The sequence below is a fragment of the Chiloscyllium punctatum genome, chromosome 2 (genome assembly GCF_047496795.1).
Source record: "Chiloscyllium punctatum isolate Juve2018m chromosome 2, sChiPun1.3, whole genome shotgun sequence".
In the NCBI taxonomy this organism is placed as follows: domain Eukaryota; kingdom Metazoa; phylum Chordata; class Chondrichthyes; order Orectolobiformes; family Hemiscylliidae; genus Chiloscyllium; species Chiloscyllium punctatum.
The window spans coordinates 22939608-22957494 of record NC_092740.1 but is presented as its reverse complement, the minus strand read 5'-3'; the positions used below and the strand labels follow the sequence as shown (position 1 = coordinate 22957494).

The 17887-nt window shown below is 43.3% G+C and overlaps 1 protein-coding gene across 5 annotated transcripts in view; it reads left to right on the top strand.

The window, feature by feature from the left end:
* The window catches only part of LOC140495235 (15-hydroxyprostaglandin dehydrogenase [NAD(+)]-like), a 71882-nt gene that overhangs the window by 7985 nt on the left and 46010 nt on the right, over positions 1–17887 (top strand). For all 5 annotated transcript variants that reach the window (XR_011964060.1, XR_011964059.1, XM_072594577.1 and 2 more), the window contains exon 4: positions 2393–2489. Coding sequence is in view for 3 of the 5 variants with exons in the window: in XM_072594577.1 (XP_072450678.1) it covers positions 2393–2489 (97 nt within the window). In the remaining 2 variants the exon portion in view is untranslated. The remainder of the gene's footprint in view (positions 1–2392; positions 2490–17887) is intronic.

The following is a 17887-nucleotide window of genomic DNA, read 5'->3' as shown; positions in this document are numbered from 1 at the left end:
GAGGCCCAGGACCTCCATGTCCTCGGCAGAGTGGGAGGGGGAGTTGAAATGTTGGGCCATGGGGCGGTGTGATTGATTGGTGTGGGTGTCCCGGAGATGTTCCCTAAAGTGCTCTGCTAGGAGGCGCCCAGTGTCCTCAATGTAGAGGAGACCGCATCGGGAGCAACGGATACAATAAATGATATTAGTGGATGTGCAGGTAAAACTTTGATGGATGTGGAAGGCTGCTTTAGGGCCTTGGATAGAGGTGAGGGAGGAGGTGTGGGCGCAGGTTTTACAGCTCCTGCGGTGGCAGGGCAAGGTGCCAGGATGGGAGGGTGGGTTGTAGGGGGGCGTGGACCTGACCAGGTAGTCACAGAGGGAACGGTCTTTGCGGAAGGCGGAAAGGGGTGGGGAGGGAAATATATCCCTGGTGGTGGGGTCTTTTTGGAGGTGGCGGAAATGTTGGCGGATGATTTGGTTTATGTGAAGGTTGGTAGGGTGGAAGGTGAGCACCAGGGGCATTCTGTCCTTGTTACGGTTGGAGGGGTGGGGTCTGAGGGCGGAGGTGCGGGATGTAGACGAGATGCGTTGGAGGGCATCTTTAACCATGTGGGAAGGGAAATTGCGGTCTCTATAGAAGGAGGCCATCTGGTGTTTTCTGTGGTGGAACTGGTGCTCCTGGGAGCAGATCCGGCAGAGGCGGAGGAATTGGGAATACGGGATGGCATTTTTGCAAGAGGTAGGGTGGGAAGAGGTGTAATCCAGGTAGCTGTGGGAGTCGGTGGGTTTGTAAAAAATGTCAGTGTCAAGTCGGTCATCATTAATGGAGATGGAGAGGTCCAGGAAGGGGAGGGAGGTGTCAGAGATGGTCCAGGTAAATTTAAGGTCAGGGTGGAATGTGTTGGTAAAGTTGATGAATTGCTCATCCTCCTCTCGGGAGCACGAGGTGGTGCCAATGCAGTCGTCAATGTAGCGGAGGAAGAGGTGGGGAGTGGTGCCGGTGTAATTTCGGAAGATCAACTGCTCTATGTAGCCAACAAAGAGACAGGCATAGCTGGGGCCCATGGCGTGTGCCCATGGCTACCCTTTTGGTCTGGAGGAAGTGGGAGGATTCAAAGGAGAAATTGTTAAGGGTGAGGACCAGTTCGGCCAAATGAATGAGAGTGTCGGTGGAAGGATACTGTTGGGGATGTCTGAAGAGGAAAAAATGGAGGGCTTGGAGGCCATGGTCATGGTGGATGGAGGTGTAGAGGGATTGGATATCCATGGTGAAGATGAGGTGTTGGGGGCCGGGGAAACGGAAGTCTTGGAGGAGGTGGAGGGCGTGGGTGGTATGTGGGGAGTTCCTGGACTAGGGGAGATAGGACAGTGTTGAGGTAGGTCGAGATGAGTTCAGTGGAGCAGGAGCATGCTGAGACAATGGGTCGGCCAGGGTGGTCAGGCTTGTGGATCTTGGGAAGGAGGTAGAGCCTCCTTCCCAAGATCCACAAGCCTAACCACCCTGGCCAACCCATTGTCTCAGCAAGCTCCTGCCCCACTGAACTCATCTCTACCTACATTGACACTGTCCTATACCCCCTAGTCCAGGAACACCCCACATATGTTCGAGACACCACCCACGCCCTCCACCTCCTCCAAGACTTCCGTTTCCCTGGCCCCCAACGCTTCATCTTCACCATGGATATCCAATCCCTGGGCGCCTCCTAGCAGAGCGCTTTAGGGAACATCTCCGGGACACCCGCACCAATCAACCACACCGCCCCGTGGCCCAACATTTCAACTCCCCCTCCCACTCTGCCGAGGACATGGAGGTCCTGGGCCTCCTTCACCGCCGCTCCCTCACCACCAGATGCCTGGAGGAAGAACGCCTCATCTTCCGCCTCGGAACACTTCAACCCCAGGGCATCAATGTGGACTTCAACAGCTTCCTCATTTCCCCTTCCCCCACCTCATCCTAGTTCCAAACTTCCAGCTCAGCACTGTCCCCATGACTTGTCCGGACTTGTCCAACCTGCCTATCTCTTTTCCACCTATCCACTCCACCCTCTCCTCCCTGACCTATCATCTTCATCCTCTCCCCCACTCACCTATTGTACTCTATGCTACTTTCTCCCCACCCCCACCATCCTCAAGCTTATCTCTCCACGCTTCAGGCTCTCTGTCTTTATTCCTTCATGAAGGGCTTTTGCCCGAAACATCGATTTCGAAGCTCCTTGGATGCTGCCTGAACTGCTGTGCTCTTCCAGCACCACTAATCCAGAATCTGGTTTCCAGCATCTGCAGCCGTTGTTTTTACCTTGTACATATAATAAACCCCGTTCATCAACACCTAACTCGGGTGTTACAAATTATCATTAGATAGCTGAGTTTTTAACCGATCTTAAATCAAATTGCTTGTTTTAAATGCCAGACCTCCATGATAAGAGGAACATACCTGGCTCTGGACTACATGAGCAAGGAGAATGGGGGCAAAGGAGGAGTTATCGTGAACATGGCATCTTTAGCAGGTAAGCATGTATTTCAAATGGTTACACACTAAGTCCACTAGGCTGGGGGTGGTGGCAGGGTATATTTGCAACAATGCAAGGATCAAGAACAAGAGCGGCTTGGAGGTTGAATTTGATAAAGTGTGTCATTGAGAAGTCTAAGTAAAACTGAAGTCAGTACGAATCTGGGATCTTTCTGTGCTGGCTGGAGTCAATGTTTGGCAAAACTGAAAATGAAAAGAATTGCTAGATGTCAGTCGTCTCTCCTCCAGGTTATCTCTGCAGCAGTTTCTCAGGATAATATCCTAATGACCATCTTTTCACTTCATTCATCAATGGCCTTCCTTCCATCAGAAGTCTGAAGTGGGGGTGCCCAAAAATGGTCACACAACGTGTGATCACACCATTCATGACCCCTCAGATACTGAGCAAATTTACATCTAACTCCAGCAAAACCTGGACAACAACTAAGCCTGGGCTGACAAGTGGCAAAAAGTACTTGTGCCACACAATGGCTGGGAAATGAACATCAACAAGAAAGAGAGAGTCTAACCATCATACCTTGTCGTTCAGTGGGATAACTGCTGAATTCCACACTGCTAACATCCTGGGGGTTACCATTGACCAAAAACTGAACTGGCATCGCCATATCAATACAGTGGCCACAAGAGTGGAATCATTCAGTGAGTGACTCACTTCCTGACTTGCCAAAGTCAGTTCACCATCGACAAGGCACAAGTCAGGAGAGTGATGGAATACTCACCCCTTGCCTGGATGGGTACAGTTCCAACAACACTCAAGAAGCTTACTATTGTCCAGGACAAAGCAGCCCACTTGACTAACGCCATGTCCAGAAACATCCACTCCCCCCACCACTGATGCAGAATGTACCCTTCACCACCATCTTTCAAACCCTCAACTATTGCCGTGACAGCAAGGGCAGCAGATACATTGGAGGACTGTGTAAGTTCCCTTTCAATCCATTCACCATCCAGTTGTAGAAATGTATCCCCATGTGACTGGGTCAAAATTCCAGAATGCTTGCTAACTGTATCTACCTACACTGAATGGACTGAAGCAGTTCAAGAATGCAGTTCACCACAACCTTCTCAAGGGCGCCTAGGGATGTGCAATAAATGCTGGCCCAGCTAACAATGCCTAGATTCTGAGTGTGAATAAAAATAAATGGCCAAACCAGGTAAGGATGGCAGATCTTCTTTCATCAGTCCCATAGCATTACTTTGGTTAATTTGAGTCTTTAAATAAGACTGAATGTGATAGAGATGGCACACATCATCGTCAAACATAGAATTATAGAATCCCAACAGTGTGGAGACAGGCCAATAATGTCATTAGTCATGTGCAAGGGACCAAAGAGAGGGTAGAATAGTCTGTATGATGAGAGATGGTCATAATATTGTTCTGTTTCAGTACAACCATTTTGGAGAAACCTACCAGAGGTGAACAATACCGCTGACGGCTTGGGGGAAACTATTATGTTCCATAAACTATTGGAAAGAGATGAGGACAGCAGAATAGAGACACATTTCTCTGAGCAAATTAACCCAATTTGTTGAGATTGTAAACTAATATTAGCCAGGTAGGGCATTCTCAGGTGTTGGGGGCAACCCACCATTTTAACTGCTCAAAGAAAATGTGGCAGAGAATGCTATTGTCTTAATACTAGTCAGCTTCTGACTGTACCTTTCTTGGTGATTTAGAAGATATGCAATTTTATGAAAGAGGAGTTACAGAGAAATAAATTAATTGTGGTGCACGCAGGAACCATTACTGTCAGGACTTCTCTTAGGTGGTCTCCTGCCTTGTATTCCAACAATTTTAATTGTATAACTACAGCATTGTTAGTTTGGCCAGTCCTCACTGTGATGTTTAGGCACGCACAGCCCCTTTCAGCCTCTTTCTCAGCTGGATTAACTTTTTGTTGTAGACATTGTTTCAATGGTGGACTGTTTCTCTGCATCTCTCCAGGCTGTATGCACGATTATCCACCATTTGATAGCATTAAAACCAGATGCTGGATATCTACAACCAAAGCAACAAATTACTGGGAAAAACTCAGCAGATCTGGCAGCATTTGTGGAGAGAAATCAGAGCGAATGTATCAAGTCTAGTGATTCTTCTTCAGAACTTGATAGCATTACATACCAGTCAGCAATTCAGCCCTCCTCAGGCCTGTTGTATTACTGCGTGGCATTCAAAGTAATTGGGCAAAGCTTCAACATTTCTCATTCTGGTTACACAAAAATGAAATCCTCTTCAACCTTTCAATCTTCCATTCTGGTTTGAATTTTACATCAGCAGCAACTTAATATGGACTGAGCTCTTGTGCCCTTTCTTCTTGTACATCAGAAGATCAGGTCTCTCCAAAGTGAAAGAAATGGAAGCTAGAGAACTCAGAAAATACATATTGATGTTTGTAAATGGCTTACATTACAGAAGAGGGCTTAGAAAACATAAAGGTAAATCAATCTCCAGGACCGGATCTAATGTATTCCAGGACATTTTGGAAAGTTCGGGAGGAAATTGTGGGACCTCTAGCAGAAATATTTATATAATCTATAAATAGATGCTGGAGGACTGGAAGGTGGCTCATGTAGTGCATTGTTTCAGAAAGGCTGTAAGGAGAATCCTGAGAACTGTAGACCTGTGAGTCTGACATCAGTGGTGGGTAAGTTGTTGATTCTGAAGTATAGGAGAGGCATAGATTGCTTAAGGATTGTCAGCATGATTTTGTGTGAGGGAAATCATGTGTCACAAACTTGATTGAGCTTTTTGAGGAAGTAACCAAAACAATTGATCAGGGCAGAGCGGTAGACATTGTTTACGTAGACTTTAATAAAGCCTTTGATGAGGTTTGGCATGGTAGACTAATTGTTAACATTAGATCACATAGGATTCAAGGTGGGCTTACTTCAAGGGCGGCACGGTGGTACAGTGGTTAGCACTGCTGCCTCACAGCGCCAGAGACCTGGGTTCAATTCCTGCCTCAGGCAACTGACTGTGTGGAGTTTGCACGTTCTCCCTGTGTCTGCGTGGGTTTCCTCCGGGTGCTCCGGTTTCCTCCCACGGTCCAAAGATGTGCAGGTCAGGTGAATTGGCCATGCTAAATTGCCCATAGTGTTAGGTAAGGGGTAAATGTAGGGGTATGGGTGGGATGCGCTTCGGCGGGGCGGTGTGGACTTGTTGGGCCGAAGGGCCTGTTTCCACACTGTAAGTAATCTAATTAATCTACTAATTGGATACATAATTTGCTATATGGTGTGATACAGAGATTGATAGTGATGGTTGATTTTCAACTGGAGGCCTGTGACCAGCAGTGTTCCATTGGGCCCAACTTTGTTTTTTATATAAATGATTTGGATAAGAATACAGGAGGTATGATTAGCACACTTGTGGATGACACCAAAATTGGTGGTGTAGTGGATGGTGAAGAAGGTTATCCAAGATTGCAAAGAGATCTTACTCAATTTGTGTCAATGGGCTGAGGATTGGTAGATGGAATTTAATTTGGATAAATGTGAGGTATTGCATTTCTGTAAAACAAACAAGGGCAGGACTTATACAATTAATGGTAAGGACCCTGGGTAGTGCTGTAGAACAGAGAGACCTAAGGGTTCAGGTTCATAATTCTTTGAAGTCTGGATCACATGTAGATGTGATTGTTAAGAAAGCATTTAGCATGCTTGCCTTCATTGCACAGCCGTTTGAGTACAGGAGTTGCGACATCATGTTGAGGTTCTACAGGACATTAGCCAAAGCTTCTTCTGGTGTACTGTGTGCAGTTCTGATCACCCTATTACAGGAAATGTATTATTAAACTGGAGAAGGGTCAGATAAGATTTACCAGAATGTTGCCGATATTGGATAGGTTGTGAGATTTTTCCACTGGAGCAAGATTTAAATAGGACATCAAGGGCAACCTTTTTACACAGAGGGTAGTTCATGTGTGGAATGAACTGCCAAAGGAAGTGTTGGATGCAGGTACAGTTATAAAGTGTAAAAGGCATTTGAATAAGTACATGAATAGGAAATGTTTGGAGCGAAATGGGCCAAACACAGACAGGTGGGGCTAGTTTAGTTTGGGAACATGGTTGGCATGGACTGGTTGGACCAAAAGGGTGTGTTTCTTTGCTGTTTGACTCGATGACCCACTTGTGGTGTGAGCTTTCAACTCTGTTGATTGTCCTTTTCTAAATGATCTTGTTAAATCAAGAACTAAGTTCAGTCAGATTTATTACTTACTGGTATTACTCATTCACAACTGTAACATTATGTGCCAGGTAATTACATTAAGACTTGCTTGTAACCAAACAGTTGATAGCTTGTAACATGAGAGGTTGGTATTTTCAACTCTGCCCCCGCAGATTCCTCCAATTTACTGTCTGAGCAAGTTAGGTAATCCTAACTAGAGAAACTTACTAAAAATGTTGATAATCTGTACAATTTCAATTACAGAGGGACCTCGATTATCTGAAGGACACGGGTGGGGAGTATTCCGTTCAGATAATCGAATTCCAGATAATCAAATGCCAGATAACTATTTAGCCGAGCGTCGGGATCTTGCAATCTTGCCGGACAATCCAATATTCGGATAATCAAATGCTGGATAATTGAGGTTCCCCTGTAATTAAATTCCGCTAGTCTCTGCATGCCAGCCAGACTTAAAAGACCCATTTATTTCCACAACAAAAACAGAAATTCCTAGAGAAATTCAGCAGATTGTCAGCATCCATGGAGAGAAAGTAGAGTTCATGTTTCAAGTCCAGTGACCTTCTTCAGAATCACTTATTCCCACTTTCTGATTCCTATCTGTCAATGATTTTCAAACCTTGCCAATATATAGCACCTAGCCCATGTGCTTTCACTTTGCCCACTAGCCGCTTAACAAAAGTTTTCTTGAAGCCTGAGTAAATCACATTTACTGGGTTTCCTTTATCAGCTCTACTTGTTACATCCTCAAAAAACTTGCCAGTAGATTTACTAAGCACTTTTGCTTTTCCAAACCCTTGTCCAATGGCTTTGTCCAATCCCATTCATGCTTTCCAAGTTTTCTATCATGATTTTTACAGTAGACTCTAGCATTTGCCCCACTTTTAATCTCAGGCTGATAGGTCTGTAATTTTTATTCTCTCCCTCCACTTTTAAATAGTGGAGTTACACTTGCCACCTTCCAATCTAGAGGAACTGCTCCAGAATTGTGCAAGATGGCCACAAATGCTTCCAATATTTCCAAGCCACTTCCATCACTCCTCTGGGATATTGATTATCAGGTCCTGGGGACTTGTCAGCCTGCTTACCCCACTAACAGGGTTCCCTAGAACTATTTTCTTACTCATTCTGATTTCCTTCAGTTCCACCCTCTCACAAGACCCTTCGTTCCTGAATTTTTCTCTGAGACTACTTGTGCCCACTTTTGTGAAGACAGAATCAAAGTATGTGTTTAGTTCCTCTGCCATTTCTTTGTTCTTTATTATAATTTCACTGGCTCTGGTTTAAGGGCCCCACTTTGGTCTTTATTAATGTTTTTCATTTTGTGCTAAGCTTTTATCAAAGCTTTTATCATCAGTTTTTATGTTTACTGCAATTTGACTCTCACATTCTGTTTTCCCCCCTTGATCAAACTTTTTCTCCTCTTTTACAGAAATCTTAAATACTCCAACACTTCAAGCTAGCTGCTTTTGGTTGCAATTTCATTTTTCTCCTTTATGAGATCTTATATTATTTTTAATATCTTATGTAAGCCATGGTTGAACCATCTTTTGTCTTTTAGCACCAGGCAGGAATGAGTATTTGTTGTAATTCATGCACATGTTGTTTAAATATTATCCATTGCCCAATCACTCACTGTTTAGTTTCTTTTTTAGTAAGGTTCCCCAATCCATCCTTGCCAGTTTGCACCTCATGCTCTTGTCATTCCCTTTAATTAGATTCAGGATCCTAGTTGCAGATTCAACTATTTCACTCTCTATCTTAATGAAGAATTCTATCTTATTACAGTCACTCTTTACCAAGGGACCATACAGAACAAGATTTGTTCACTAATCTGTTCTAATTGCACATGTGCCTAGTCGAGAATAGCCTGTTATTTGTTTGACACTGCAATGTATAGGCCTAAAAATACCTCACGCACACATTCCAAGACATCCTCCTCCACAATATCGTTACTAGTTTGGTTTTTCCAATCTGTAGGTTAATTAAAGTGACCCATGATTAAAGTTGTACCCTTTATTTCATGCATCTCTGATTTATTGTTTAATGCTATGTCTGAGGGCCTGTAGATGAACCCCAACATCTGCCCCTTGGTATTTCTTATCTCCACTTATACAGATTCCACATCATTATTTTCTAAACCAATATCTTTGGTTACTGCAGCATTAAGTCTTTTACTGAAAACGTCACCCCATTGCCTTTCCATTTCTTTCTGTCCATCTTGGGGTGGAGATGCCGGTTTTGGACTGGGGTGGATAAAGTTAAAAACCGCACAACACCAGGTTATAAACTGACAGGTTATTTGGAAGTATTAGCTTTCGGAGCACTGCTCTTTCATCACCTGATGAAGGAGCAGCGCTCCAAAAGCTAGTGCCTCCAAATAAACCTGTTGGACTATAAACTGTTGTTGTGTGATTTTTAACTTCCTACATATTGAATATTCCTGGGATGTTCAATTTCTATCCTTCTTTATCCTACAGCCATGTCTCTGTACTTACAACAAAATCGTAATCATTTGTATGCACTGATAATTCATCTACCTTATTGTGAATTCTTCATGCATGAAGGTACAAAGCATTTTGACTTGTGTTTTTAATCTTATTAGTCATCCTACCTTTAATTTTGTGATTTGGCCCTATTTATTTCTTTCTCCCATGTTATTCTGACTTCTACTTTTGTTTCTTGCCCTTCTGTCTTGATTGTTTCTCACTCCTCTACTTCCCTGTTCAGATTCCCAAATCTCTTCCATTGTTAACGAAACCATCCCCAACAATATTGGCAACCACTACCACCGCCCCACCCTCCACCACCCCATGCAATGCAAGATCATTGGGATTGGTCCTTGCCAGCTGCTACCAGCTGGTACTAGTCCCAGCTTCCTCAGAACCAGTACCAGTACCAGAACTAATCCAACCAAAATCCAAGCGATACATTATAACATGACAGTTGTAAATCCAGTCAGATGGTTTCCAGTAAAGACAAATTTATCATGAGACATTTGACGACAAATCAATGCCTTGTTCTTCACAAAATCTTTCCAATGTCCTTTACTTGGCAACTTTAATTTTAAAAAATCCAGAATCCTTCAAACTCAAGACCACAAAAATGATTTCATGTCACAATAGGGCAAAGATGGAAACCCTTGAGTTGGAGCTTTGTGCTCTATTGCAGAAAGCCAATGGCAAAGGATATTGTTTAAGTTAATATGTATTTGATCGTGCATTTGTTGACAAAGTGAAACATTATGAGCATGTAACTCTGAACTCAATCACATTATTCATGCTCAAGGAATCACCAGTTAACGCCCACTACCTCCATATGACGAAAATACAATTAACCTGCTGCCTGAAACATTGTTCTGTACACAAACCATCTCTGATCTGCTATGTGACAACAACATTTTATAGTTTTGTAACTAATGGGAGGGGCAACGGACGCCAGTAAATTATGAGGGACAAGCTGCAGATGGAAGGAAGTGATTCTAGATAATGATACAAGGGGCAGGGATACAGGACAGGTAAGCTGTTCTTTAAAAGAATCTGATCTCCTTGGCAGCAGCTGTGCAGAGTATGTGGGAAATCAATGTCTCATAGCCTTCTTAATTACTGTCTTTGACCTACTGTCCCTCAAAAAATAATTCTCCTAAAGGTAAAATGCACAATTTTTTAAAATTGCAATGTAACAGGATGTCAGTACAACTGCTGGAGGCCTTGTAATTCGACCGTATGAAATGTTGATATTGAGGAAGATTTCCCTGTTTACAGCCTCATTGGTGGGTGTGCCGCCAGGAACGTATCCAGAACTGCAGTTTATAAAAGTTTAATCAGAGCCGACATCATGTCAGAAAAATTGATGCAAGATGTGAGTTAATCAGGATGGCCAAGCGCAATTGACTGAATGTGTCAGCTGCAGAGAATGGGGAGGTAAAGGAGTTACTGAGTCTGGAAGATTCATTAAATGAATTAATTAGTACTTCTTATATATAACATGTATAGAAATCATTTCAGTAACATATGAAGTGACATTTTTCCCCATTGTCTGAAAATATCGATAGGTAGTCATTATAATGGATTTGTTCCTGTTTGGTGCAGATGGTCAGCTTTGGTCTTCTTTTAAGACTGGGATAATGGGCTGGAAATCAAACCCCACCACTCCCAGAGTTGTCATCAAAGTTAATAATTTTATGAAAGTATGCAATGTTTCCCAAATTCCATGTCGTTTACACCCAAATTGACAGGATGGAGTCAGTCATAGAGACGTACAGCACGGAAACAGACCCTTCGATCCAACTCGTCTATGCCGACCAGATATCCCAACCCAATCTAATCCCACTTGCTAGCACCCAGCCCATATCCCTCCAAACCTTTCCTATTCATATACCCATCCAAATGCCTATTAAATGTTACAATTGTACCAGCCTTCACCACTTCCTTGGGCAACCCATTCCACACACGCATCACCTTCTGCATGAAAAAGTTACCCCTCAGGTCTCTTTTATATCTTTCCCCTCTCACCCTAAACCTATGCCGTCTAGTTCTAGACTCCCCCACACCAGGGAAAGACCTTGTCTATTTACCCTATCAATGCCCCTCGTGATTTTGTAAACCTCTATAAGGTCACCCCTCAGCCTCCCACACTCCAGGGGAAACAGCCCTAGCCTATTCATCCTCTCCCTATAGCTCAGATCCTCCAACCCTGGCAACAACTTGTAAATCTTTTCTGAACCCTTTCAAGTTTCACAACATTTTTCTGATAGGAAGGAGACCAGATTTGCATGCAATATTCCAACAGTGGCCTAACCAATGTCCTATACAGCCGCAACATGGCCTCCAAACTCTTGTACTCAATAATCTGACCAATAAAGGAAAGCATACAAAATGCCTTCTTCACTGTCTTATCTACCTGCGACTCTACTTTCAAGGAGCTTTGAAGCTGCACTCCAAGGTCTCTTTGTTCAGCAACACTCCCTAGGACCTTACCATTAAGTGTATAAGTCCTGCTAAGATTTGCTTTCCCAAAATGCAGTACCTCACATTTATCTAAATTAAATTCCATTTGCCACTCCTCAGCCCATTGGCTCATCTGATCAAGATAATGTCTGAACAAGTTTCTGTACTCAACAAGAATTCTCATTTAGGGGCATAAGAACAACATTTTTATAACTACAGGGAAGAATTGCAAACCATCATCATATATCTCTACTAGTTAAAACTTTAGTCCTCTTGTAAACTCCACATTGTGCACACATGAATTGCACAAACAAGAATAAGTAACATATGGTTGTTATAGATGGAGGACATGCAGTTGAGTAGTTCCTGTTTGCTGCTGATGATACAAATGTTAACGACATTGGCAATCACTTACTAATGAGTATCACTGCCCACCAAGGAAATTCTATGTCACCAGTCAGGGGTTCTGTGAGTCCTTGTGTAGCTGATGAGGCCAATCCTGAAATCACTCCTCCAAACGTAACAGGTGTGTTCCGGGAAGTGGAATTGGTCCCTGGCCTCAATCCCTGGCATTCCCTTCTCCAGTTTCTTGTCCATACCTCCTCTTACCAATGGCTGTTCTCAAAGAATTGTGTCCCTTCATACACACGCTTCCTCCAATTCAGCTTCTTCTGTCCGAGGGTCTCCCATACATAGAACATTGAACATAGAAATGTACAGCACAGAACAGGCCCTTTGGCCCACCGTGTTGTGCCGAGGTTTAATCCTAATATAAAATATAGTAACTTAACCTACGCACCCTTCAACTCACTGCTATCATGTGCATGTCCAGCAGTCGCTTAAATGTTCCCAATAACTCTGTTTCCACCACCACAGCTGGCAACGCATTCCATGCATTCACAACTCTCTGGGTAAAGAACCTACCTCTGATGTCTCCTTTCCACCTTCCTCCTAATATCTTCAAACTATGATTCCTCGTACCAGTCAATCCTGCCCTAGGAAAAAGTCTCTGGCTATTGACTCTATCTATTCCACTCATTATTTTGTACACCTCGATCAGGTCTCTTCTCTTCCTCCTTCTCTCCAGAGACAAAAGTCCAAGCTTATTCAACATTTCTTCATAAGGCAAGCCATTGACATCTGTGTTGCATTTCTTGAAGTAACCCTTCAGGGAGTCTTTGAAATGCTTCGTTTGTCACCCTTTCATTCAAATGCCTCCCTTGAGCCGGGTGAGGAAGATTTGCTCTCGCAGTCAGAGCTCAGGCATCCCGAGCACGTGGCTGGTCCAGCTGTGTTGGTTTCGGATGATCACAGCCTTGATACTGGTGCAAAGAGGGCTTTTGCCCGAAATGTCGATTTTCCTGTTTCTTGGATGCTGCCTGACCTGCTGTGCTTTTCCAGCACCACTCTAATCTAGACTCTGGTTTCCAGCATCTGCAGTCATTGTTTTTACCACTGATGTTTGTCTGCCTGTCCTCTCAGCTGATGGGTCGCAACCGTCTCAAGTAGTGCTGGTGGTACCACCAACACGGATATTAATGATTCTTACACTGCTCAGATGCAGCTGTTCAGTCTTCCTTCTACCAGCTTGTAGGAGGCATGAGGTGACTGGTTCATATCTGTAAATAATCTGACTTGTTTACTAAACATCACTGCTTACAACAACTGCAGTAAGATTAGTTAATTGGTTTTCTGAAGATTTCAAGTGGAAAACAGAGGTGGAGCCCCTGAGGTGATAGAAGTCTGAGTGTTCTCATTTTCTTGTTCACAGCTAAGTTGTTTTTCTACTGGAGAGCCAATCACAGAGTTGAAGGCAAACAGAAGCCTTTGTCTTTGTCACTACTCTACAGACCAATGGGCTGCTTGTTGCCGGCTTCATCTCCATGTGAGCCCAGATCCCTCAGCTCCAGTTCATCTGCAGCCGCACTTCAAGCACTGCTTGAACTAGCAGCTCGATAACTGTTGCTTGCAATGAATGTCTGATTACTTACTTTCAAAATATGCAGCACTCCTTGGTTTTGAAGTAGTTCATTACCCATTTCAGTCCACAATTAAAAATACTTTAAAAAATGGATCTTTACAACTTCCTTTAGAAGCAGTTAGGCAAATATTCACTCAGCTGGTTGTACATTCAGAAGGATGAGACATTGTTTAATTTTTTGATTTTTTTTCAGTTAGCTGGTAGTGGAGATTTGACGCTAACCATTATCTGCAATGTTCAATGTGCAGTCTGCCTGTCTGTGTATGTCACATTATTCAGTTGGGGTTCAGCTGCTCTAGGTGCTGTCTCTAGCTTCATACCTGTCGATACTATTGAGGCAGGTTTTTTTGTTATGTTATAAATTGCTGGCAATGCCTTATCTATTTGCTGCAATAATGAGTCCAGAATAGTAAACCTGATACCTAAGCCACTGTTGTTTTTATCTGAAAAGTTAGGTTTGTTTTCAGTTTCAGTGGCACAGTGGTTAGCACTGCTGCCTCACAGCGCTCAGACAAACGGGTTCAATTCCCACCTCAGGCAACAGTCTGTGTGGAGTTTGCATATTCTCCCCGTGTCTGCATGGGTTTCCTCCGGGTGCTCCGATTTCCTCCCACAGTCGAAAGATGTGCAGGTTAGGTGAATTAGCCATGCTAAATTGCCCGTAGTGTTAGGTGAAAGGGTAAATGTAGGGGAATGGGTCTGGGTGGGTTGCTCTTTGGAGAGTCGGTGTGGACTTGTTGGGCCGAAGGGCCTGTTTCCACACTGTAAGTAATCTAATCTCATCTAATAACCTGCTATAGCTAGTCAAACCCCCATGGTATCACACACACAGTGAATGAAGAACAATTGTGGGCTTCAGGTTAAAGAGGGCTGCCGTATCACGTGGACATACCTTTCAATACCAATATCATTATACATATGGTCATTTCTATATTTCTCTCAATTTATCACACTTACATATTGTAAAAAAATTGCAGCAAATTAGGAAGAATGTAGAGCTGTTTGGAAGATAGGAATTTCTTTGAAGTATAGATTGAGGAGCAGAGATTCAATATTGAAGTGTTCGTGTCACAAATGGCAGGAGTGTGTCATTATAATGTGACATTTACATCAGCAACTTTCATTATAAATATCAATATCAGGATTTACCATGTGAACAGTCAGCACAGAAAAGATGTCCATCTTGGTTCAGATATGATACTCTTGCATCTGTCACAAAATCGTGGCTAAAAGCTCCCCCCTGGAAACTGAGTGTATAACCCATGCTGGCAGTGCTGGGCAATTGTAATTTTTAACTTCTTCACAGAATATGAGTGTCACCAGTTCTGCCAGCATTTTTATTGCTCACTCCAATTGCACAGAGTCTAGTTCAGAGTTGCTCTTTGTAAGTGCAGTGTACACAGTTGCTAGTTCAAGCAGTAGTAAGAGAAAGTATAGGATTAGGAGCCAAGTGTGTATACAAGTGGAAAATCAGCCAGCAGCAAGTAACTGTTTGGTCTGTGGACTGCTAACCAATTATTGATAACAAAAACCTTCTGCCTTCCAAGAACTATGTGATTGGTTCTTGGGCAACTAAACAGCTCCAGTGTTGCAAACAAGATGGGGAGAAACCATCAGATCTCCACTAGCTCAGGAGGTCTCTGTGTCCTCTACAGTAAAAGGCCTAAAAAAATCAGTTTATTTTCTTTCAGGTGTTGCTGTCAGCCTTTTAATAAGTCAAAGACCTTTATAAGTATGAACCAGTCACCCCGTGCCTCCTGCAAACCACCTGATGCGCAGTGCCTGATCACAAGAACCATCTCAGCAGATTCCTTCCTGGTCTTTCCTCCATCCATAAAAGTTGAGAGTACACTCTCAACTCTGATCTCCAGCATCTGTAGTACGCACTTTCTCCTCGCCCATTCATATTCCCTGTCTGGCTCTGTGTGTGTGTGTGTGTGCGCGCGCGCGCGCGTATGTGTGTATGTGCATGCGTGTGTGTATGAGAGTGTGCGTGTGTGTGTGTATACAGAAATTTGCTTCATGCTTTCAGTCAACCTCGGATGAAAAGACACGAAAATTTGAGGATTCTGTGAATTTTGAAACTTTTTAACTTGTGATAAGTCCAGGAATAACTGGGCTTCACTTCCAGCATGCTACCCCAGTGAGTTGTTACAGAAGATCAGAAGTGGGGATGTTCACTTGTGATTACATTTCCATCTCGTGTGATACATGTGTCCGTATGCAGCAAGACCTGAAGAACATTGAGACATGGCCTAATAAGTGGCCAATTGCGATCATGAAATGACATAGTGACTCGATGGATAGCACTGCTGCTTTGCATCACTAGGGACCAGAGTTCAGTTCCATCCCTAGGCAATTGTCTGCATGGAGTTTTTGCATGTTGTCCCTATGCCTGCATGGGTTTCCACCCACAGCCCAAAAATGTGCAGGTTAGGGTAGATTAGCCATGCTGAATTACCTATAGTGTCCAGGGATGTGCAGGCTAGGTGGGCTAGCTGTGGAAAATGCAGGGTTACAGGGAAAAAGTAGGGATGTAGGTCTGGGTGGAATGTCATTCGGAGGGTCAGTGTGGACTCGATGGGAAAAATGGCCTGCTTTCATGTTGTGTGATGAAATGCAAGTGCTAGGTACTGACTATCTCCAACAAAGTTGAGAGGGTATTGCTGGAAAAGCACAGCAGGTCAGGCAGCATCCGAGAAGCAGGGAAACAATGTTTCAGGCTAGATCCCTTCATCTCCAACAAGAACAAATCAAACCATCTCAATTTGATTTTCACTAACAATATGATCCCCTATTGCTAACAATCTGAGGGCTAATATTGTGTGTACCTTTGAGTGTACATATATAGAAAACAGCAGTAAATTGGGCTAAAAGAGAAAAAAAATGATAACTTGAATGCACATTATGTTCTGAACAAAATAAATAAATTAATAGCACAAATACAGGTTAATGAGTGTGATCTTATAGTTATTACAGAGACATGGTTATAAGGAAATCCTGTTGAATGGCAAACTATGCTTGAGGAGTCAAATAGCCTACTCTTGTTCCTACTTCTTTTCTTTTGGGAACCAAGTATTCGTGGTGTAGGACAGACAAGTAGGTAAAGGTGTTGGGATGGCATTGTTAGTATGGGATGGAGTATGAACAATAGCAAGAAATGCTCTTGAATCGAAGGCAAAGAATCCATATGGGTGGAGATAAAAAATAAAAAGCGAAAGAACACACAGACAAGAATAATCTAAAGGCCCACTGAAGTAGCAACCTGAAACGAGATGATTCAGATGTGGCGATGGAGAGTTACAGGTTAGCTAGAAAGGATGTAAAAAGAGAGTTAAGAAGAGCAAGATGGGGACATGAGCAGTCTTTAGCAGGTAGAATAAAGGAGAACCCTAAAGCTTTGTATAGGTATGTGAGGAATAAAAGGATGGCTAAGATAGGAATAGGGCCAGTCAGAGACAGAAGTGGGAAGTTGTATATGGACCCTGTGGAGATCCGAGAGGTGCTAAACGAGTATTTCTCATCTGTTTTCAATCAGGAAAAGGAGAATATTGTAGGGGAGAAGTTTGAGATATGGGCTATTAGACTAGAAAGGATTGAGGTTAGTAAGGAGGAGGTGATATCAGTCCTAGAGGGTGTGATAGTAGATAAGTCCCCTGGGCCAAATGGGATTTACCTGAGGATTCTCTGGGAAGCTAGGGAGGAAATGGCAGAGCCTTTGGCCTTGATCTTTGAAACATCATTGTCTCCAGGTTTAGGACCAGAGGACTGGAGGATTGCAAATATTGTGCCCTTGTTCAAGAAGGGCAGTAGAGATGACCCAGGTAATTATAGGCCTATGAGCCTTATGTCTGTTGTAAGAAAAGTTTTGGAAGGTTTGTAAGATATAGGATTTATAATCACCTAGCAAGCAGCAATTTAATTGGAGATAGCCAACATGGTTTCATCAAGGGAGGTCATGTCTCACAAACCTCATTAAGTATTTTGAGAATGTGACCAAGCACGTAGGTGAGGGTAGAACAGTTGACATGGTGTATATCGACTTCAGTAATGTCTTTGATAAGGTTCCACATGATAAGCTTTTGGAGAAAATGCAGAGGCATGGGATTGAGGGTGATTGAGCAGTTTGGATTAGAAACTGGCTTTCTGTAAAAAGGTGGTTGATGGGAAAGTATTCAGTCCGGAGTCCAGTTACTAGTGGTGTGCCACAAGGATCTGTTCTGGGACCACTGCTGTGTGTCATTTTTATAAATGACCTG